Raw genomic sequence first — 23,531 nt, 5'->3', positions numbered from 1 at the left:
CTTGCGCCGAAGAAAGAGTTCAATCATTTTTGATATAAATTTGACAATAAGGAAACATATTAGAATGGCCCCTGTGAAATTTTTACACCGGACGTATAACGCCCATCTATGTAAAAATAGTGATAAAGCAATGTTTTGCTGTAAATTATTTCTTAATTGTTAGTGTTACACTTGGACGTCAAAACGTGTGTCATATATTTTGTTTGGTCCATATCTTGTGTATGCATTATAGATATTAAAATATCAGATACATTAAATTACTTCTAATGCCGCAACCAGATCTCTAACTTTAAAGTCAAGGTCATACTTGTATACTTCAATCGTTATTTAATTTACTTAGCACAATGTTCATCATAACCAGACAATGCATCATGTTTAAGACTTGTACTTCTAGCTCGTGGGCCTCCGTGGCCGAGTGGTTAGGGTCGCAGTCCTTTAATCACTTGCCCCTCACTGATGAGAGTTCAAGACTCACTAGAGGCCTTGAATTCTTCATGTGAGGAAGCCATCTAGCTGGCTTACGGAAAGTCGGTGGTTCTACCAAGTTGCCCAGCCGTCGTATGAAACAAAGTTTTTGCAAAGGCTTGGGAAAGTCACCAATGACCTATAAATTGAATCGGTGATGCGACATTTAAACACAAACAGAACCAAAGATCAGGAATTTTCAAGTCTGAGTTTATGAACACTTAGGGCAAATTTTCCATTTCATTTTTTCTTGTTCGGATACTTTAATTGCTTTATACATGTTTGTACCTGGATGGATTTAAGAACTTGACATAATAATTTCTTACAACAAGGCAATATTCCCTTGAACGACTTGAACTCCTATCTAACAGAGTAAAAAACAAATTTAAATTTAGCAGACTTTTCATCACTTTAGCCGGAAAGTTGTGTCTAGCTGACAACTTTGTCACGTATGGCAGAATATTTTATTAAAAATGCCTCTCATTATAAGGTGATGTGTTGTGTGGAAAAATCATGTCGCAAGCCCAAAGGTTACTGCCACTTTTTTTTCTTCAAAAACTATACTGATAACGGTTGTTCGGGTTCAGTGTTTTGTTTTGCATGACGTATGGATTCGAAATATACGATCTTCTATTTCTTGACATTACTGAGCGGGAACACCCCGAGTCCAGATGACAATTTTAATTCTTGTAATACGCTGATCTATTTCACAAAAGTCAAATGTAAATTAAAGGGTATTATAAATGGATGCAGGAACGGCAGTTCCTATTTGGTGCAAACAGTCGTAGTAGGAATATTTTGAATTTTAAAGGTATCTTTGTACAAACTGCAATTGTAATCTTTAAAGGGACTAACCCACATATTTTAGGCGAAAAATATTTTTTCTCAAAAAATCCGTGAAAAGTGAGTAATCTGAAAGTGACTAATGGTACAAACTTGTTGACATAAGATTTTTGCAAGGATATTCTTATATATAACCAAACTTATTGTGCAGAAGGTAGTAAACCGTTGCAACGCTTTTGAAATAATGCAGAAAGCTTACATTAGTTTCGCATTTTTACCAGTAACTAACTTATTTTCGCCCATTTTATCATTTTAAGTGTCATATATTTGCCGAACTTGGTGCAAATGAACATTTTGAACGTTTTCACCCAAAGTGCAAGCGAGTATTTTGAAGGAAAATGTCCATGTAAGACCTTGTATACTTAAAAATAAATAATTCTTTCATAATTTGTAAAATATTCAAAGAAACATGTCTTGCTTATGATAACTACGACATCCAATAAGTTTCAAAAGAATTATTAAATTAGTGGAGTAGAAGTTGTAATTGCATAAAAATAGTTTCCAAAATGACAGACCATTACAATAAATAGAAGGAAAAAAACACATCCGTAAATGGATTTCTGTTGATAAATTTGGAACTAATCAATACATTTTGTGTACTAACCCTAACGTTAATCTATCCCGATATCGACTTTGATTTCCAAAAGCAATACCGTCATCAAGTTTGCTTGGAATTATTGGCAAACTCTATGGCATGTCAGAAGTTGCTCAATTATAAGTTATTGTTGTAAATCATTTTGTTGTTCGTTTTTCTTATTGTATGCTAGACATTGATATTTTGGAAGTCATTGGTAACGAACTGGCAAACAATATGGAATGTCAAACGTGTGCTTGGTTACAGAACAAGGATTTGTCCAGTTAATCAAAATGTGCGTTGGGCAAATTCAAGGGCTTCATCATCAAGTGCAATAAATCAGACATTTTTCATGTTCAAGAACATAACCTTTTAACCGTAATTTCCAATCGAACGTGCCAAAAGTAAAAGTGCAAAGAAGCAGTCAAAATTTCAGAAAAACTATAAATGTATCTAGGGTCATATCGAAAGCTTATCTGTTATTTTCAATATATATTTGATATATTAAGCTGCAAAATCATTCTAATGCACATTTTTATGGTGAACAAACTCTCTTGTGTCATTTTTAGTCAATCGCATTTCACTTTGCTCGTTTATTCCGTAAACTGACTGGTTCATGAATGTAAAAAATGACTATAATGGGAAGAAGGGAAAACGTGGAAAATCTTCCAGTGAAGATATTGACGATCAAACCATCGCTATTTTTTTTTGTCATTTTCAAAAATCATAAATAAATAAATTATACATAACAAATAATGAAATAGATGGCGTTATGCTAGATAAATTTCTCAAGAAGCAGAATTAATCGCACGACGCACCGACAACGACACCGGTTTCCGGCGGTTTCATTCTAACGCTTCATCAAAACGAGTCCAAATGATAAGATATACGTTTCAGGACAGCGTGATAACTTTTGACTGTACTGTTCCGTCACGTCCATGCTCATTCTTAGTATTTCTGTAAGGAAATTCACTTAAATCTAACCGGCAAGATACATTTTCACGCACCTTTTACGGTAAAGTTGCATGGTTGGGATATTCGGACATCGCTCGTTTTTATTTTTAACGTTGATCAACAACTAGTCCAAAAAAATAGGATTTGGGGCCCCCCCCCGAGTTTCGGGACAGCGTGATAACTTTGATTGGGTGCCACTGTTCCGTCACGTCCAAGCTTATTCTGCCTATTTCTGTAACTTAAAGGAAACCCCCAATGAAGTATGTTGGGGAAATGTTTTTTTTGGTAATGTACATATGAATGTATTTGTAAGGATAACGGTCGGATAAAGGAATTTATGTTGATCATTGAAGCTTAATATTCGTCCTCGCTGTCATATTTTGTGTTTTGTTATCTCTCATTTGGTGTATCGGCAGGCGATCGTGTATTGAAAACCGGTGTCGGGGTAGATATTTCCTCGCACTTGTTTACGTTATATTTCCGAAGATTTTAGTCTCTTAAATTTATGAGTTATATTTAACCAATTTGACGTTTCTTTACGAATATTTATGCTTAGTTTATTGGAGTCTGATCAGTACTTTATGACCTTCTTGGATTTTCAATGTTTTTTATTACGGCAAGAAGATCATTAGCCAGTTTCATAAACAGGCACTATTTCAAAATGAAATTGTGAAAAATCTAATTCAGTGATCACCCACTTTCTTTTTATATATTAAAAGTAAACATTATAGTTTGCTATTCGTGCAAGTTTAATCAAATTCCTTTTTGTAGATTTGGAAATATTAACTGCTGAAGGAAATATACAATATTGTACAATTATGATGCTTTTGCTTACCTTAACAACATACAAGTGTAATGCAAAGATTTCTTGATTTGCATTAAAATGTCTTTTTGTTTTGAAGGGAAATAATCATATCTTATATGATTTGACTATCGGTTATACTTAATGAATCATCTATTTGATTCCTTGATGTTATATGCTATCGTAGAAACTCTCTAAATTTCAGATACACTTGTAATCTAGTCATGCATTATAATATGAAATAAAATGAAAACGAAGTCGGTGACCCTCATATTTCTTTTTCTTTTTTAGGATTTATAGGAACGAACTAAACCAATTATGAATATGAACAAAATCTGTTATTGGAGAAAAAATGGTGAAATTCTAGCATACGCCTTTAAGTTATGTAGGCCTAACGATAAAAGAATTAAAAAAAACACGTCAATTTTGTTTCCTTGAACTGATAAAATAGCCATATCTCTACTTCCTTGTTGATTATTGCATCAGTGTATCAGTGTCACGAGTGTGTTAATATCTTTATTTAGAGTGATTACGGTCTAGCGATATTTTCTATTGAGAAGGTAATAGTTTTATTATTTTTCAGCATAAATAATCTCAGAAATTTCGGCTGCATTTTAACGCTATAATGAGTTTTTCAAACAGATTATTTTTGTGATCGTTCACCCGCTATCTCATTAGCGATAACTGCGTCACATGGGAGGTCCATATATGGTTATTTTCACAGCAAATGTTGTACAAACTTGAAGAAAAATAAACGACCGACTATTCTTAATTTAGACTGACAGACTGCGCAAAATATAGATAAATACAATTACAGTGTTTTATTCTGTATAGTCCCTGGTTCGCGGATTAAGCTTTTTTCCGCTTTTCCACCCGCACAAATATTTACCCTGAGAGGGGAATCGCGATGATTTTTTTCACATTGAATCACTAATTAAGACTGTGATAAATCGCGATGATTTTGTAAGATCCAGCGATCAATTATAGATAAAGTGTTCACGGCGACTCGCGATGAAAAATCACAGCGGGTCGCGCTAAATTGCGATGTATCGCGGCGAATCACCGGCAGTCACCGCGAAATCTAGGTGAGGTTTGCTAAGGCGCATATTTATACACTTAACAAATGATATTACGAACTATTTGCAACCGCGTTTATTGCAAAATATCTTAAAAACTAATTCATGCATTTTTTTTTTAAATTTTACTTCTTTCAAAAACACATTTAATCGCTTAAGTGTAATATATTTAAAATGATAATTTTACTTTAATCACGAAGACGTAGACTACAATAGGAATTGAAATAAAGCGGCACCGTTGTTTCTAATCTAGTCTATTTCCTTTATATTGGTTTGCTACAATTATCCTTGGTATATAAAATAGTATTTTATTTATTTTTATATAAATATAAAGAACGGTCTGCGATGTTAATTGTTTAGCTACAATTAAACAAATCACGAATTGATAACAGTTGTTTAAAAGTGTATCCAGACTTAACATTTAATAGATTCTTATGTATACATTTCATTTCATTTATTGGTTAATCGGCACATAATAATGCCTTTGACCATTTACAAAGCACACAAACAAATATGGCCAAGACAGAAACCGAATACATTTATAACTTAAATAATTGACATAACTAATGAATACATTACCTACCATTATAACATACTAAACATTTATAAATTGACATCTTATAATTAAGAAGGCAGAAATAGTTCTAAGGCTTCTTTTTTAAATCAAAAGCACATTTAAGATTTAGCAATTTTAAACAACATATTTTTCTTTTTTGAAAAGACATAAAAAAAAGACAAATTTTTGATTAGATGGCCATGATACATGCCCAAACTTAAAATTTCCGAATTATTGCATATTAGGACAACACTGTAAAAGTGATATTCTGATTCAAACTGCCATTATTGGTACACATTTTTACACGCGCGTCTTGTTATTAATTACCTGAAATCTACCAATCAATTTCTAAATTATGCGCAAAACTCTATATGAAGTTGATTGCTTCTTTATTGTCTTACAGAAATCACATAAGATACTTTTCAAAAAGAACTGAGTTTTAAATTTACAATAATAGTCAAGTTTAGAAAATATTTTGATCGATGATTCATTCTTGGATATACTGATCTATAATTCTTTGTTTAATCAAAGCAAGAAATTTACATTTGAGTTCTTAAAAAAGGTTTAACAATATTCCATAGTTCGTATAACCCAAGGTTATCAAGCAACGTTTAATTTGATGAGAAATGACATGTTATTTGTGCTATTTCTCTGTTCGATAAAATTTTATACATTGGTGACTCTGGGATTTTCATAATTTAAGCCGTACTGCAAGGCTTTTCTTTTCTTTATAATTATGGAAAGGGGAATTCATCCAAGGTTCCCTAATAAAACAGCTAAATTAGGTGTTTGGTACGAACTCCCAAAATATGTTTACAAACCGAAGTGAATCTTTTCAATGTTTCTTTACAGTCATAAATTCCCCATACCTAGCTGCATACATACAAACTTGGCAAAACATGGAGTCAAAAAAGGGAAGTTTGGTTATATTATCAAGGTTGACTCTATGAAAAATTGCAGTAATTTGTTATTACGCTTTAAGGTTGATCAGATAGAACTTTAAACAGCAGTTTTCAGGTTGTTTGTATATGTAAATTAACACCAGATAGCAAAAGTTATCAACAATTTCAACTTTTCATTGTTAATATACCATTCAAAGATATTTTACATGTTTCCTTTTTTTTCAAATATAACTTATCTTAGGTTTTTTTCACATTATCTTGGAGACCCCACTTACAGAATATGGATAAATTATCGAGGTTGGGTCAGTAACTGGCGGGATTGGTGGTACAAGGTATATCATAGCAAAAAGTAACATATATTTAGACAATTGGTTTACGTCGTTTTTTCAGAAGATTATGAAATCTATCAATTATGAATGTCCTTGATGAAAAGGATAAAGAGACGAGGCCGAGAGTGGTTCCCCTTGTTTTACCTAGTGTTACGTCAAAAAAAGTCAGAGAAATTCGTATCAGAAAGACAGTTTCACACAAGAATTAAACATTTTCCATACATGTCTTTTCAACCAATTCAATCACCTTACAACTGACTCCATTGAACAAAAGTTTGGACCCATAAAGCATCACGTTATAAAAACAGGTATCAAAAGCTTTTTCATAGTCATAAAAGTCACAAAATAATTAGATTTGTCAATAAGTGTATTCTGAATAACTAGTATGTAATCAAAATATGCAGTCTGTTGTGTACTGTGGTTATCTCTAAAACATAATTGGGGAAAATCTAATAAACATTTTCTGTTGTTTCGCACCATCTATTAATTCTATTTCTGAGTGCTAGTGAAAAGAGTTTTGCAAGAATATTAACAATAGTAATCCCTCTGAAATTCTTCAACAAAAAGGTCGACATTATCACTTTCGACTGTCATTTTTTTTTTTTTTTTTTTTTTTTTTTTTTTTTTTTTTTTTTCAAGCGATCTGAGAAAAATGACAGTCGAAAGTGATAATGTCGACCTTTTTTGTTGAAGAATTTCAGACAGCAGTTGAAAAGATTATGAACTCACACGCACCATTTATATAGCAATAAAAATCATCCATCGCGCTCCCCCACCCCAAAACCCTGGTTCACAGAAAAACTTCTTCACTTAAAGAGTGGCTCGCAAATCTGAACGTTTGCGGCAAGAAACCTAGACAATCACATCTGCATGAAGCCTTCAATACAGCCGTAAATAAAAAACTACGAAAAAAAAGAACTCAACATGAGAAAAATCATTCTCTGAGTGAAAAAAGTTCTTATGCAAAGGTGACTCGCAAAAAAGCTTTATCGATTTGTATCTGAAGACAACAGGCACTAGATCTGAGGAACCTTGCAACTGGACATGACAGTACACTGGCTGGAAATTTGCTGATCATTTCATGATAAAAATCGAAAAAATTCGAGGAAATAGTTGAAACTTTCGATAAGTTTCAACCATTGCGAAAAAGATATTCCTTGTTTTGGACAGTTTTAAAGATCGGAGCGAGGAGAAGTTAGAAAACCTATTAACATCAACTACAAGACAAAAATCAGTGAATTGTTATTTACCAACAAAGTGCTAAAATTCATACTTGGATGAGCTGTTGCCTAGTTATTACCAAATTGGTTAATTTGTCGTTGCGCGACGGCATCTTTCCAACAAAATGGAAACAGGCAATTGTAGACCTTTGTTGAAGAAATGGGGACTGGAACTTGCAATTCGCAAACTACAGGCCTGTAGTAATCTATCGTTTCTGTCAAAATTAATTGAAAAAGCAGCTCTGTTCAGACTCAATGATCATGTAAACAAAACAATTTTCCCCAAAAACCCAATCTGCGTACAGGAAAACCATTCTTGCGAATCAGCACTGTTACGTCTTGTAAATGATTTACTGGATTGCTATGGAGAAGAAGAAAGTTTACGGCGCTAATTGCCATCGATCTCAGTGCGCTTTTGATAGTAGATCATGACATTCTTTGTTGATGTGTTAAACAAGCAGTATGGCGTTTCGTGGAAAACAGCACTGAGCAGGGTTGATCCTTCTGCGCCAGAAGTTGTCGTGTAAGTGTCAATTCAGCCATGTCATTTCACGCCAATTAAATTGTAGCGGTTCCACAAGGGGCTGCTTAGGACCGTGGCTATATTTGACATATGCCGGGGATACACTGTTTGATGTTATTCCGCCGTTCGATTTCAGTTTTACGGCTTTGCGGATGACCCACTGCAATAAACGCTTAAAAACCATCATCTCCAACAGTAGAATCCCAGGCAATACGAGTACTGAACAATGTGCTAAAACAATCAACAACTGGATGAATGAAATAGCTTTTAAAATGAACACTTCCAAACAGAGTTCATCATGTTGGAAGTATGCAACAGCTCTTAAGGTGTTCAACTGACAAAAGTATGCATTGTAGGTGTGAAGTGAAATCAGTGTGCGTTATTCGATAACTAGGTGCATCCGGATGAAAACTTGATCTAAAAGAGCATGGTAAAACGAAAGTGTAGAACAGCAATGCCTAACGACTTCAGAATAAAAATGTATCCGGAAATTTTACCAAAGAGGCTCATCGAACCCGTGTCCCTGTCATTGGTGATATCCATCATTTAGATTATTGTATTAGTCATTCTGTATGTATTGCTCAAAGCGAAGTAACAAAATGCAACGAATTTCAGAACATGTGTGCAAAAAACTTGTCCTAATCGAAGAAAATATGACAGTTCAAGCAAGCTCTGTATGACCTTCACTGGCTACAATTCAAAGCCAGAATCACATTCAAACTGCTCACCTACATGTATAATTTGTTCAGTTGGAAAACTCTCCAGAATTCTTTCTGAACTTCTCATAAACAATACATGACAAGAAACTTGCGTTCTTCAAATTCCGTTACTGGGTCGTTTCGTTGTCCTTTCAACAAGCGCAAGACAGTTCAGCGACAGAAGTTTTGTACTGTTGGACCTAAATATGGAATGAATTGCCTCTTCGAAATAAGGAATCGGACTCAATAGGATGTTTTCAAAAAAGAAGTTTGAAAAACTCATTATTTTGGAGATTACTTTGCACTCTTTTAGGACTGTGACTGTAATTTTTAAGAAACTGAAGTCGTAACGTGAATGGTGATTTTATTGTGTAAATACAATTCCGAAAATGAACTATATTATAAACAAATACAAAATACAGGGTTTGTAATAACTTCTGGACATTGTCGCAATACACATTTAATTCTTATTAATAACAAAAAAAGTGGTCTTACTGTATCTAATATTCTAATATTTATATTAATCTTTAATCTGATGTCTGATCTTTTTTTTGAATGCTTATAAATAGTTTATTCACACTGGTATTTATATGCTCATTTATGTTATATGTCATTAAAATCTTAATTTTTGTCGTATTTTTATGTATTTGTAAAACGCATTGAATAGGTTTTGCGTAGATAAAATAGGGTTTAATCAAATGAAACAGTTTCAGTTTCAGTTTCAGTTTCTCTATAATTAGAGGGTTCCTAGAATCACCTTTTTTAAAATAGTATGATAATACCTTTACTCCACGATTAGGGATATATGCCCAGAGTCGAATATTTTAATACCCCCACAAAATCAAAATCGGAAAAATAACTGATTTGAGTCAATAAAAAGTCAGCTACCTTATTTCAAAATCGCAGCTTTTATGCCTTTTGAGACTTTTGATAGTCTTGGAAATTTCCCCACGTTAAAGGGGCAGTCAGTTTCATTGACTTGTTACAGTTCTATCTCTCCACAAATCCTCGTCAGGTGTGTAATCACCATTGAAGTATTAGACATATTTTTGAAATGTTTCACTGAAATATTTAAAGTCATATCAGGTGCATTAAATTTACTTTTGAACTCTTAATTTTGTTATTCGTATTTCCAAAATTTCTAGGACTGTATTTACTTAACCTAGATATTTATATTCTCCTAAAAATTGTATCGATATTTAGCTCTTTTCTCTTGGTTCGAGCATATACACTTCTGCTATTCAAAAAATTTTTATCATGTTATCATCTGTTGTATGTTGCTTTAAACGCTCTTTTAGCGTTACAAAATATGGACTTTGTCTGCTTACAGGCGTCATTAAAACCACTGCACTTTTTTGGAGAGCACTTACATTAGGGCGTGTTACTAAATGTTTTACCGTGCATGGCATATGAAAATCGAGACAGCATTCGATAATTACTTATACTTGTATCAATTATCTGATTCACCAGACATCAGTTTTGTTCAATAACTTCAAAAATGTGTTTATTTCACTAAGAATAGTATGATGGGCTAGCGGGATCCGTTTCATACCATATGATTTTTTCATCTATTGTTAAACATCATTATTATATAATATACATGTTTTCTAGATTCATACAAAATTCAATCGGACAGTGATCAGAAAAATTCCGTTAGCTCCACGGATTTTAATTACTTGAGATACAATGAAAATTATAAACTTGTAATAACATAGGCAACAACATAATACAATTTAAACAATATAGTCATAATCAGGCTTTAATTTCAACTCCAATTAATTTTAACTTCGGTAATACATGAATTTTCCAGTTTATACATTGCCAGCTTCCATAGCCAATTTTACATTGTAGCCTCCTTGATTACCTGGCATTCGTGGCATATTTTGGATTGTTTCTTAGAAGATCACAGGATTGTACGTATTTCGGTTATTCTGCTACCTTGTGAAAATCGATATTCTATTGTTTATCGGAAAAGTCAAGTGTATCAATTAGTGTGAAGGGGAAAGCTGTGTATTTAGTTAATAATAATTAATATGTGACAATTTCAAAAGATATAAACTATTTTAGCATTTTTATGAAGACGATATTTGTTATCAAAACAAAAGAATGATAAGATACATTTTTTTTTTATTTTATAGCATTGATCAAACATAATAAAAAAAAATATTTAGGAATAAGTTACAAATTTCGTTACTTCGTTGAAATATATAGCATGGAAGTCATTATTGTTGATGATAATTAAAAAAACAACATACTTCAAAAGTTTAACAAATATAACATAAGAAAAATGTGCATTTCATACCACGAGTATCATTTTTGTTAAAAGTGATCATATATCGGAAAAGTTGTCAATTAACCTCTTATCTATTGACATATATTGTGTACATATCATACCTTATCTCTTGTTAAATATGAAGACATGATTATGAACAGGAGCATTAACAGCCTTTTTTATCACCTAGATATCCCGATTGTCTATCCAGATGTCCGGTATCGAGTCTTGGTCCAGGAACTTGAAATTTCTTAGATAATCTTTAGTGTCTCACACCTGACCAGAGACCTTTTTCTCGGGAAAGACGACCTTGGCACTATACTGTCTTAGCCTCTATTTGCAAAAAGCAAGGCTAAGCTAGGCGCACATATATCTAGCTAAGAAATTTCTCTCTATCTCTCTGTTCTCCTTTAACGTTTTTGGCATGAAAATGGTGCTATATAAATCTGGTATTATAATAATAATAGTAAATCACTTCCATAGACACACATATCGCAAAAAAAATTCCGCGTGAACAGAATTGTCTTAAACAATATGGTCTTAAACAATATTGTCTTATTGTGTCTAATTACAATTAAATTTAATACGGATTCCAGTCACGTGAAAACCTTTTCAGCAAAAGTAAACTATCCCAGTGTAACCTCAATATATTAAAAGACTTCGCGGCACGCAAACATACATGGGACTCATGTGGCACCCATATGGTTTCCCATATGGGACCTTTATGGGCTACCCATATGGGACCCACATGGGTTTTGCAAAATATTTTGCCATGGGACCCATATGGTATATACTATATGGGACCAATGTGGGTCCCAGATCTTGCTACCCATGTAGGACTTTTCTGGGTCCCATGTCATATATAGTATTGGCAGTTTAGGGTCATTCTGGAATTTTGTGGGCCATATTAATTTATTGATATTGTCAACTCTCCGAAACATTGTAACTGCCAATGTAGTTGCTTCCGGATCACTATATATAGATTGTTTTTCTCTTGATCTATTGCGTTTCCAAGTCACTTCATCACAGACAGATTGTAAAGGCATTCTGTAAAGTAGAAATAATAATGTAAGTCTGAGCATATGTCCATAAAAATCATTAGTATTTTCAAAATATCATGAAAGTATAGAAAAGGCTTTTTAGACTTTGGACATACGTGGTACATACGTTCAGATCAAGCTCAGATATAGCCCATAAGGGTCCCATACAGGCTAGCGAACATGGGTCGTAAAACATATGAAAAACAATCTTTCAGCGTTTTTATTGTTTCGTATATTCTAAATAAAAACACTTCATATACTTAGCTATTTATAATCATTTAAACTCTTACCTGTTTAAGAAATGCAAAAAGTTCTTTGAAATTCTGAAATGATAAATCCGTGAACAACCCAAACACGTGGCCAATATGGACGTTTTCAAATTGCGCCAGATTCGAAAAATCTTGCGAGATCTGATTTTTTTTTTTGACAATAATTATTCTTTTTTTTCAAATTTGTGGAATTCATTCGGTGTATGCAATAACAAGTTAAGATATGACTGTCAAATCGTTACACGTTTTTTTTTACATTTACAAAATTAATAAAGAAAAAGAATAATTTATATATATATGCACTGCCTGAACAGTCATGAAAGGAAATATGGGAGCCATATGGGATCCTTCCGGGAAACATATTTCTGGAGACCAGAAAATGTTTGAGAATTCAAAGAAAACATAGAAAAAGGATTTTTCATACTAGTGAAAACACTTATAGTCTCAAAATCAAGATGTTGAAGTATCACTTCTCTACAACATTGTCCATGGATCCCACATGGGTCCAATATAAGCAAATACTTACAATATGGGACCCAGATGGGACCATTCTGGGAAACTAGTTTCTTTCGAGACCGAAGAAAACGTAGAAGCATTCAAAGAAAACATAAAAAACGAATTTAGATGCTAGTGACACCACTCATAAACTTAAAATGAATGCACTGGTATATCACATATATGGGTCCCATATGGATCCAATGTGGGCAAATACTTAAAAATATGGGACCAAGACGGGACTCTTCTTGGAAACATGTTTCTTCTGAGACCAATGAAAATGTACAAATATTCGAAGAAAACTTAAAAAAATAATTTCTATTCTTTACAATATGGGTCGTCCCATGTGTGGTATGGTACAATAGCCAAGATATAGCTCATACGGGCCCCATATAGGTTTGCGTGTTGGGTTGTATCAGATACTCGAAAAATATTAACCTTTGCTTTATTTGTTGAAACTAGAAACATACTTTTTTACTAAACACATTGTCTAATATACTTTTTTCCAGTCACAAAATGTGTACATAATTATTACTATATTCTTATCACGATAGGTGACAGAAGAAAGAAAGAAAGAAAGAAGAAGAAGAAAATACTTTTTGTACAAAGCAGATGATGATACATAATTTAAATGAATTGAAGCTTAAATCTGCAGAGAGTCTATATTGTCGTATATTATTTATACTGACGTACAACTAAACATGGCGGATTTCAAGGTAAAGTTTTGTAACGACCTAGTTTTGATACAAAATAGAGCTAAAACAAACACTTTGTTAACATTTAAGAAATTGAAGATCGAAATCAAGTTATCTTTAAGAAGAAAATTGTAAAAGTAACAGAACAGCAAAGTAATGAAGCTCGAACAATTGACAAACATATAACGGCGCGCTACAACCTTTTAGTGAAAGCAACTTATATTAAATAAGAATAAGTATGTTCATGATATGAGATTTTGCACATTTACTTTTATTTTCGTAGATTATCATTGATTCACAATATGTACATTAGATATTACATTGTTTATCGAGGTCTGATACTACTTAACAAATGTACAAATGTAGGTTAACATTGGTGGCACTGTCCTTGCTTATACAATTGAAATAATTCATACATGGCCTAAAGATGGAATACACCAAATGTGTAACATTTATTTGCAAAACCTTTCTTCCAGAAACGAACGTTGGTGGGTCTGATTTCAACAACTTTTATACAGCTTGCATTGCTCCTTTCTATGATCATCTACTGGCGTATATTAAGGGAAGAACCTCCGGAAGATAAAAAACAACAACAGCAGCTATGTTACAACTTGGGTCGGTTTTTTACCAGTTCTGATAAAGATACATGTCCAGTAGGCTTAAAGATGAATATGAAAAATGATACAAAAACATGTTGCGGAAACTCGGATTTAATCTTTGGTAACTTAGTAACAATGGTAATTATTTTCTTCTTCCATCATTACTGTTTACCTAAGAAATGTTAGGAAGATTCTGCATATTACATGTATATAAAAACAAATTGCATATACAATTTTACTCTCGTTTTAAAGTTTTACCCGCTGAACACTCATGTTCAAAATGCATGGAAACAAAATTGAGAATATCAATATTATTGAAAATGAGAAAATTTGAGACAGGTCTGTATAACTGGTAAGGTAGTCTTGTGTCACCATTCTTTGACGTGTATTCTTTTGACATCCAATGTACAAAAATGTTGCATATATGTTCGTATGACATACCCGATGATCTGACTGCTACAGGTGACGACTGAACGCTTTCTTATTGTAAATTATTTGGCGAATATAGTACTATTCAGTCTTACTTGCAACCATAAGTAAGCCCAAAATGTTCGCGGACTGTTTTTGATGTATAAAAATTATTTAATCATCTATCATTTTTGCGCTTTTAACGCACACTCACTTTTGAATGCTCCTGAAACAGTATAATACCAGTGATAAAATTCTTTTAAATTTAGGCTGTGTCTGAAAAGTACAACAGTGATGCCAATCCTGGTAAGCAAAGCATGACTATTCTGTGTCAAATAGATGTCTATTTATATTTTTCTTTAAATAACTGCAATTTTATAGGAATTTTCGTTACACAGTTAAAACTCGGTATTCCGAATTCCAATATATTTAGCGATTTTCTTCGAGATTACACAGCAATACGACCTGATATGCTATTATGCGCGCACTGTTTTTTACGGGACTTGAAAATGCCTTTGAGATACCCGGGCTTTGATATGAGGTGTTCGAGTTATTGAGTTTCAACCATATGATATTATACGGAGTGTCTATCAGATCCTTCGAATAAATGTACGTACATATATTGTCTTTTTTTAATCATATTAATGGTTGCACTTTCTATTTATTTCCCCTGTTTTTGATAGAATTGCCTTCGTTAGATCTTAAATTGGACCATTGCAACAAGACCAGAATGAAACCGCCAATGATAAAACTTTTTGGACTCGCATGTGACAAAAATCAAGGTAATTATCTGTGATACATTCAATTTCTATTTCTTTAATGGGAGGCTATAAAATAATATTTAACTCTGTGGGTTCGAGGCAGGTTCGTGTCTGCATTGAAGGAAGCCATTCATCAGGTTTTGAGAAGGTCAATGGTCCCACGTAGTTCCTGGCAATGCCCGAAAAAATGTTTTGAGGGGCACCTAGGATCTTCGTCTGAAGTCTATTCAGTGGGAATACAGTCGCATCTCTTCTCATATTTCTATATCGTTGTTGTCGATTAAAATTGTCTTTCCATTTCATCTTAAAAGCACGCATTTCAAAAATGATACTAAGTTTTGTTTATTTATGAAAAAGTAAAATCAGTATTTTCACCCTATCACATAGGAAATAGTAGCTCACCGTATGTTATTTCAAAATGAAAGTAAATTACAATGTAATACAGCTGAAATACAATGTTGATATAAAGGTGTCATTATTACATGTTTATTCCTTAACCTAAAGTTAGAATTAAAATTTAAAAATATATCATTTTTTTACAGTCGAAGAGGGAAACTCTTCAAAAATCTTCTGGAATTCGAATATTCAAACGTATGCTACATCCAGCCTGACATACATATCCGATGAAGGTACAACTTATGTAGGAAAGGCAGGATACTACTTCGTCCACTCTCAAATAAAAGTCAAAGTCATCAGCAAAAACGATACAGATGATGATGTCCGCGATATCTTCACTCACAGCGTACATCTGATCCCGAGTGAGAAGAACACGAGCTCAACTATTCTAGAAGATATAAAATCCAAATGTGAAATGGCATCCAAAGAGTCCGAACTCACGAGCGTTGTAGGGGGTGTCTTCAGACTTAAACAGGAAGACAAATTGTACGTTGCAACATCACACCACAAAAGTCTAGTACAGCGCGACAATTGTATTGTCTTCAGCATGTACAGGTTGTAACTGATTTTGTTACAAAGATAGTTAAAATATCTTTTAAATAAAACCTAGTAAATTTGACTGTCTACAGGATAATTACACACACAAAGATAAATTAAATGAAATTTAAAAAATTTCGTTTCAACAATAATTGTCCTGTTTATAATATCATTATCTCAGAGAATTCTTATTTTTACTACTTTTTTCAAGAAATTATACAAAACTGAGAATATATTGAATCCAGAAATTATAAAAAATTATTGTCATATTTAAATAACAGCTGAATGTAAATAGTTTTGTATAATTAATTTTGCTCTCTTATACGTCTTTGATGTTCCGTCAACTGACAAAAAATATTACCATTCGCAAATAAAACAGATATAATGATTTTTTGTATCAAAATGATAATATTGTAAATATCTATATTATGTTTAAAAGCTCTAGTACATAAAAACTAGATACATTTGTAATCTGTTTTTCTTTTTTTTTTTCTTTGACAATCATTTTCTTTTTTTGTTAATCAATTAACGTCATCATTTGACGTTAATTATAATCATCATTGAACACAATGAGTCATACAAATGAAATTTACACTTATACGTAATACTTACAAATTGGTAAATTATAAACGAACAACAACTGTTATTAGCGTATAATATAATGGAATAAAATCAGATTATTGTATTTCATATATAGCCCTATTTTCTTGCGAAGTAAATATTATATTATTCAAGTACCTAGGTAGAATTTTAAAATAAATATGAGTTTGATACTGTATGTTTCTTGAAATATATTTTATATGTTAAATCAGACTTGATATAAACAGATGCATAAGTGCATGCATGTTTTTGTACATAAAACATATCTCATACATTCTACTAACAAATTTTGATAATGTGGCAGAATTGTCCAATAAGTCCAGGTGTATTCAAAGATAATCAGAAAATTATCTTGGGGCTATATTGCAAAGTATATTAGATACCTGTATAGGAAAATAAACAGTGTCGAATGTCACATTTTCAAAGTTTATTAATACACATAAAATAACTGTTGTTTTGTTTTCGTTTTATTTACAGCTATTGTGTTTCCATTTAATAGTAAAAAATGCCCTGAAAAAATAAAAAATGTTTCTGTTACTTTAGTGCGTATGTTTTTGATAGAATCGAGAAAAGTGTTATGTTGTTTTTTTTACAATTATTGTCAATAAGGAAACACCTTTTTTTTTTATTTCATTAGTTTTTGGTGATCTGGTATGAATTTTAACATTTGGCATATATAATTAAAGAATACGTTTGTTGAGGTAGAAAATGATGTTATATCTAAATTTCACATAACAGTATCATATGAATAAGGGTGAAAAGTCTTTAAAAATCAGTCTAATATATGTTTATATATCCTGATTTCAGAAATGATATATATCAGAACCATAATTTGATATGATTAGACACGATGAAGTGCTTAATATACATCTGCGGAATACTTTCATAAGGGTGTCGCCCGAGTTCATTATTTTTACGATTCGGAGTCTTTGAAATCATCAAAACTTGGTTCTGTCGTATTTTATTTCGTTTCTTATATATGTAGCGAATGAAATAGGGACGGACTATTTTATGGCTCATGTTGCCAAATATAGTAAATCGACCCGCGATCAGTGTATTATTAAAAACGGGAGGTAACATGTCACGCGGAATAATTCAGATATTCTTGAGCATCGAGTGTTTACATATTTTGTTTCGACTCTATGAAATGGTAGATCGAATTTGGCAGAACTTGTTCTCGGTACCTGTATGGCGCCAAATGCCAAATGTATTGTCAATGTGAAATTAAATTTGTTATAATGCACATATATGTTTTTCATTTTTCAATACTGTTAAATGTATAGCTCAGTTCTAAGTATGCTCATGTCATTCCTAACGCCTTAGAGACCTTCTATATATTCTACATATTTTATGCGTGTTTTATACAAAATTTACAGTTGTGCATCTTGAATGGTTCTTATATGGCTTGTAGTAAAATGATAATGACAATCTCCAATTAGTAAAGACAACCGAATATTGCTGCAGAATACAGATGGTGTTGTATGTTTACAGTAAGCTAGTGATCCGCTAATGGCATAATTTGATTTCTTAATAATAAATTTTTATTACCTTTTATCATGGTTCCATTTTTTAAGTAATATTGTTCTATTATAAAATTGATTATCATTACAAAGATTAAATGTTTTTGAATGGCTATTAGTGTACTGAGAAAAAGGGGTCAAACAAGTTGTAAAAGTTCTTTCAGTATTGTTTGAATAAGGATGGTGTAAATGTGCTTGGTTTTTATGATCCTCAAAAGGGGACGGGGAGCATGTAGTCGCCACCTCGTTCGTCTGTGCGTTCGTTCGTCTGTTCGTCCATCACACTTCTTGCCCGGATATTAACTCAAAAAAGTATTGAAGGTAACAAGTTGTTACTTTATATAATCATAAGGCTCATTTAGAGAAAGTGCAGTTACAAGGAATCATAACTTTAGGTGATCCAGTTTTTTTAATTCCCTGTCGAACATTTTGGCTTGAACATATTAACTCGAATACTTTGTAAGGTATTGACTTGATACTTTACATACTCATAGAGATCAATAAGAGGGAGTGTAGTAATAAAGAACCACAGCTATTACTGACCTCATGTTTCCTTAACAAAACCTACTGATAAAAGGCCCTTATGCACAGATTTTTAGACATCCATGATGTACACCTTGTTTTAATCAAATTTGTAAGATATTAAAGTGTTAGATATTTTATGATGATTACCAATGTATAGTTTTGTACTATTTATTGATTCCTAGTGTAAGGTTATATCACTTATTAAACCAAGTAGAAACAAAAGGATAACCAGTAGCATTTAAGAAACAGTTACACGAATCTTTACTTCACCCTTACATGTGTGCTCGTTTGATCCACCAAATCCGCTATAGGGTTTTCGTTTATTGCGGCTTTAATTTACAAGATCTAGATCATTCTGGATTTCTGTAGGGCTTTTGAATTTTAATAATTGTTTTTATAATATTGTTATTTTTGTTGTTTTTGTTTTTGATGTTGATGTTTTTTATTGTAAAAATCTGGTAAAACCCAAAATTTGAAATATCATTTTTTATAAAGGCTAGCACACTATTTCAGGAACATGTTGTTTTTGTGATAAATATGAATTTAGATATACTCAGTTTGGAAGTTTTATAACAATCCATATACAATCCATGAAAAGATAAACCAAGGAAAACGTATTTTTTTTCTTGAAAGCGACTAACCCACACATCGTGGTATCAGATTATAAAAAAAACCATAATTTTGCTATATTCATTTATATGCTGCATATTCGATGTTCTTGCAAAATATTTTTCATCAAATTCTGTTGAAAATCGTTGTTTTCTTAATAGATTTAAGACAAAAACATTCGTCTACAATCTCTGATAAGGGTTTCCCGGTTTATTAAAAAATGGAATTTCCGTCAGCAAACGTCACGTGATTATCAATAGAGTGCACACGAATAAGTATCGCACACTATTGTGACGTTTTGAAATGAAAGCAAACAAAATAATAACATAAAACATCAGTACACTTAGTACGTTTACGATGCAGTCAGTGATTTCTCGTTGGCCTAGTGCGGTTATGGTATTCGTATAATACTTTTTCATCGGGAGTTCGATTCCCAGACCCGTTAAATTTTGTTTTTAATTTTTTCTTCACTACAATTCAATGAGGGCAAAACGAGTTAGTAAATCTAGTTCTAACATGTTCACTACCATTATATGTCACAACTGACACGTTATTGTGTCTAAATACACGCCACCTTTTCTGTGATATTTTTTAAACCTGTACGGGTTAGTTTATAAGTTTTATAACAATCTTACACTTCACTTTAGTAAAGCATTGCCCGGTCATAATTTTAGGATTGATTGATTTATAGATACTACCAATTTTATACGAATAAAGAAACAAAACAAAAATCAGAAACCAGAGAAAAACAAACTTATACAATGTATGTAATACAAGCTGAAAAAATTAGGGATCGAACTCCCGACGAAAAGGCATAATACACGTAACGGCACGGCAAACGAGGAATCACTGACTAAATCGTAAACTTATTGTATTGACTTAATTTTATGTTCTTTTTCGCTTCTAAACGCCATAATACTCTGCGCTACCTATAGTTCTGTTTTGTGGTAAGCGATGTTTGTGTACTTTTAATAATGGAACGGTCCGTTTTCTAGGTAGTGTTATTCGGTACGATAGTGGTTTTTACCTAAATAAGGCAAAGCAAATCATGCTGACTTCCTAATCGGTAGACGAGTGTATAAATTGACAAATCAAACTACATGCACGCTTTTAGTTTGCTGCCCACGTGATGATAGCGTCTAAAAGTACTGTCGCGTCTCGTTCTAGATTTATCAATGTTTACAAAATAAAGCGTTGTAACGGTTTACCAAAAGTCATGAGAAAAACTGCAAACAATTCGAATGTTCCCGTAATTCTGGAAACTATAAACTGGTCAACCATTATGTTTCATGTAAATATATGAAACAGTGGCGACATTTTGCCTTTCGGTGATAAATTATTTTAAAAATTACAATTCACAATGTGTGGGTTAGTCACTTTAAACTAGCACAAACTGAAAACATTTTTATAATCATTTTTAGTGTCCAAAGGTTTATTGAATCTAAACTAATTGTTTCATTTTGTAGTAAATCTCGCCATCCATTCAAAGATGTAGAACCAGATAGAATTAACCCCATTTTAAACAATCTCGAATCTCGATTGATGTTACAATGATAAAACACGTCAATATATTTTTGTACATGGTGATCATGCCCTAGGACAGTGCCATTTTTCGTTGTATTTTATTTTCCATCAAGTTAGATACTTTTAGTGATAATTACAGCCTATGAAACTATATATAATTGTGTTTCGTTTTCCTACATCGTATTTTTTTTGTATTCAAACAAGTTGAAACATTTGAAGCGATGGTCATGTTTATAAACTACTTTTTGGATCAAAAACGGTATGTATTGCTATTGTTTTTAAATAAGAAAAGATCAATTGTTTTTTCCTATCGATTGTTTAGAGAATAGAATTTATTGAAGCAAATAACGCAACCAAGCAATATAACAGCAGACTCGGTTTGATTGAGTCTGTCCATGAGAGGTTATGAAATGTTCAACAACCCTCGCACCACTAGCACCGGTTTACGCGGAATTCTGTTATGGTAAAAATGAATGATCCCAAAGAAACAGATAATTTAACAACACCGAGTCCAAGTACGGGGCAAAAAGATTGCTTTTGTGATGGTTAATAAAATCGCAGACTCGGTTTGATTGATACTTATCTTGAGAGGTGATGGAAAGTGCAACACTCCTCACACCCTCTAGCACCGGCTTATACGGACGCAAGTTATTTCCCACTTAAATTTGCGTATATATGTATACCTGTATTGTATCATATATTCTTAGACATGTCTTTTAGTTTGTAATACACGGACGGGAAGTTCCCCGGCCCGAAGTTAAATTGGATTACCACATAGTGATGTGAATAAGGCAGGAACGATATACCTCTTAAGGTTGATAAGACTCACAGGAGCAGGAGGATATACTTCACTGTAGATCATCCCCAATGTATATAGAGGATTTTACACGAGCTCTACCGAACATTTTATCAATTTTATTCAACTCGTTTAATAAAGTCAATGTGTAAAGACATAAATGTAATATTATTTTTATCACATGTGAGCGTTTATTGTTGAAACATCAAACGTTATTCTTTCTTTAACTATTATAGGCAAAGTAAATTCGACCAACGTCTCCTACAAATAAACGACGTCAACGTCAAAGCTTAATTACTCTAGTGTATCATCAAATTTATGTAATGGCTTTCTTTCACTCCAAAGATGTCAAACATGTGATAAAAGTTTTCCTCGTTTGAACTGCTGTACATTACAATGATAATTTTGTTTAGCTATTATAGAAATACATGTATGAAAATAAAAATCAAGATTACAATTAACAAATTGTCTCTTGTTATCATTTATCGATGTATAATGCTTCGATATAGGTGAATGGCATCAGTAATAATGTTTACATTAGCTTAAATAGAAAATCAACATTTCGTTAGTTTGTCGTTGTTTCCGATATATATTTGTCTACAATCTCCCTCTCCATATAACTACGGCATTATTTATCAAACCTAGATACAAAATACATGGTCGTAAGATCTTGGTCAAATTAACAAATAATACAAGCTCGAAGGAAATTGACCAAATTGTCATATTCACACTGTGGGAAATCGCATGATAAAAATAATCTCTAAATCAAAGTTATATTTTGAAGAACATGAACACATTTCCAACCATTATAAGATATGAAATTCAAATATAGCCTAACATATGACTAATGAAAATTGTTAAATTAGTATGTAGTTGACACTAATTATTATTTAAGAGCGTGGCTTTCCCTGTTGGATATTCTTCCTTGTTTTTAGGATACCTCTATGTTGCCATATGATCTTAGATTAACAGCAGAAGGTGCTTCAATATTATCCCATATTATTCATGAATTTATTTTGGTTTTGAGATTATCTTTTATCATGTGATTCCCCACAGTGATTCAGTACTGTTTTACTCAAGCAACTTTGTAACGTCGGTAATTGTTACCATTTTTATATCATAATATCTTGATCGGGTTAACTTACGGGCTTAATCAAACAAGTAGGCCCAGAGTTATGGTACTTCTTGAAAAAGTCATACATATTGTATTTCACAACATACTCCAACACCTTCGTTTCTGTAGCAGTCTTCTTCATACGTAATGAATACTGATTTGTATGCCTTTGTTTTATGAGCTAGAACAAATAAGTAGATTAAAAGGTATATGCCCTTGATTTCTCAAAAAGACCATATTACATTATTATTTCTACTAAGGAGCACATTCAGGTCTTTGCAAATTGTAGTAATATGTAACTAGTATATTCATGCCAATAAGTTCTTAAGCTAGGTGGCCTAGAGTTTTGTGACCTTCATAAATACATAGAAAGTGTATTTTACCATTTGAACACTGTAGTAACTTCATTTTACTAATACTTATAAAATC

At 32.5% G+C, this 23,531-nt stretch overlaps 1 protein-coding gene across 1 annotated transcript; it reads left to right on the top strand.

Moving 5' to 3' along the window:
• Nucleotides 1–4,104: 4,104 nt before the first annotated feature.
• On the top strand, nucleotides 4,105–18,257 carry LOC123554621 (uncharacterized). Its single transcript, XM_053549000.1, has 6 exons — nucleotides 4,105–4,198; nucleotides 13,573–13,734; nucleotides 14,190–14,450; nucleotides 14,990–15,026; nucleotides 15,404–15,502; nucleotides 16,024–18,257. Exons 2-6 carry the CDS (start codon nucleotides 13,720–13,722, stop codon nucleotides 16,437–16,439), a joined length of 828 nt encoding a protein of 275 aa, XP_053404975.1. The 5' UTR covers nucleotides 4,105–4,198; nucleotides 13,573–13,719; the 3' UTR covers nucleotides 16,440–18,257.
• The last annotated feature ends 5,274 nt before the right edge of the window (nucleotides 18,258–23,531 follow it).

The sequence above is a fragment of the Mercenaria mercenaria genome, chromosome 7 (genome assembly GCF_021730395.1).
Source record: "Mercenaria mercenaria strain notata chromosome 7, MADL_Memer_1, whole genome shotgun sequence".
NCBI classification, from domain to species: Eukaryota; Metazoa; Mollusca; class Bivalvia; order Venerida; family Veneridae; genus Mercenaria; species Mercenaria mercenaria.
The sequence above is the reverse complement of the archived record's forward strand: the minus strand, read 5'-3'. Positions and strand labels throughout refer to the sequence as shown.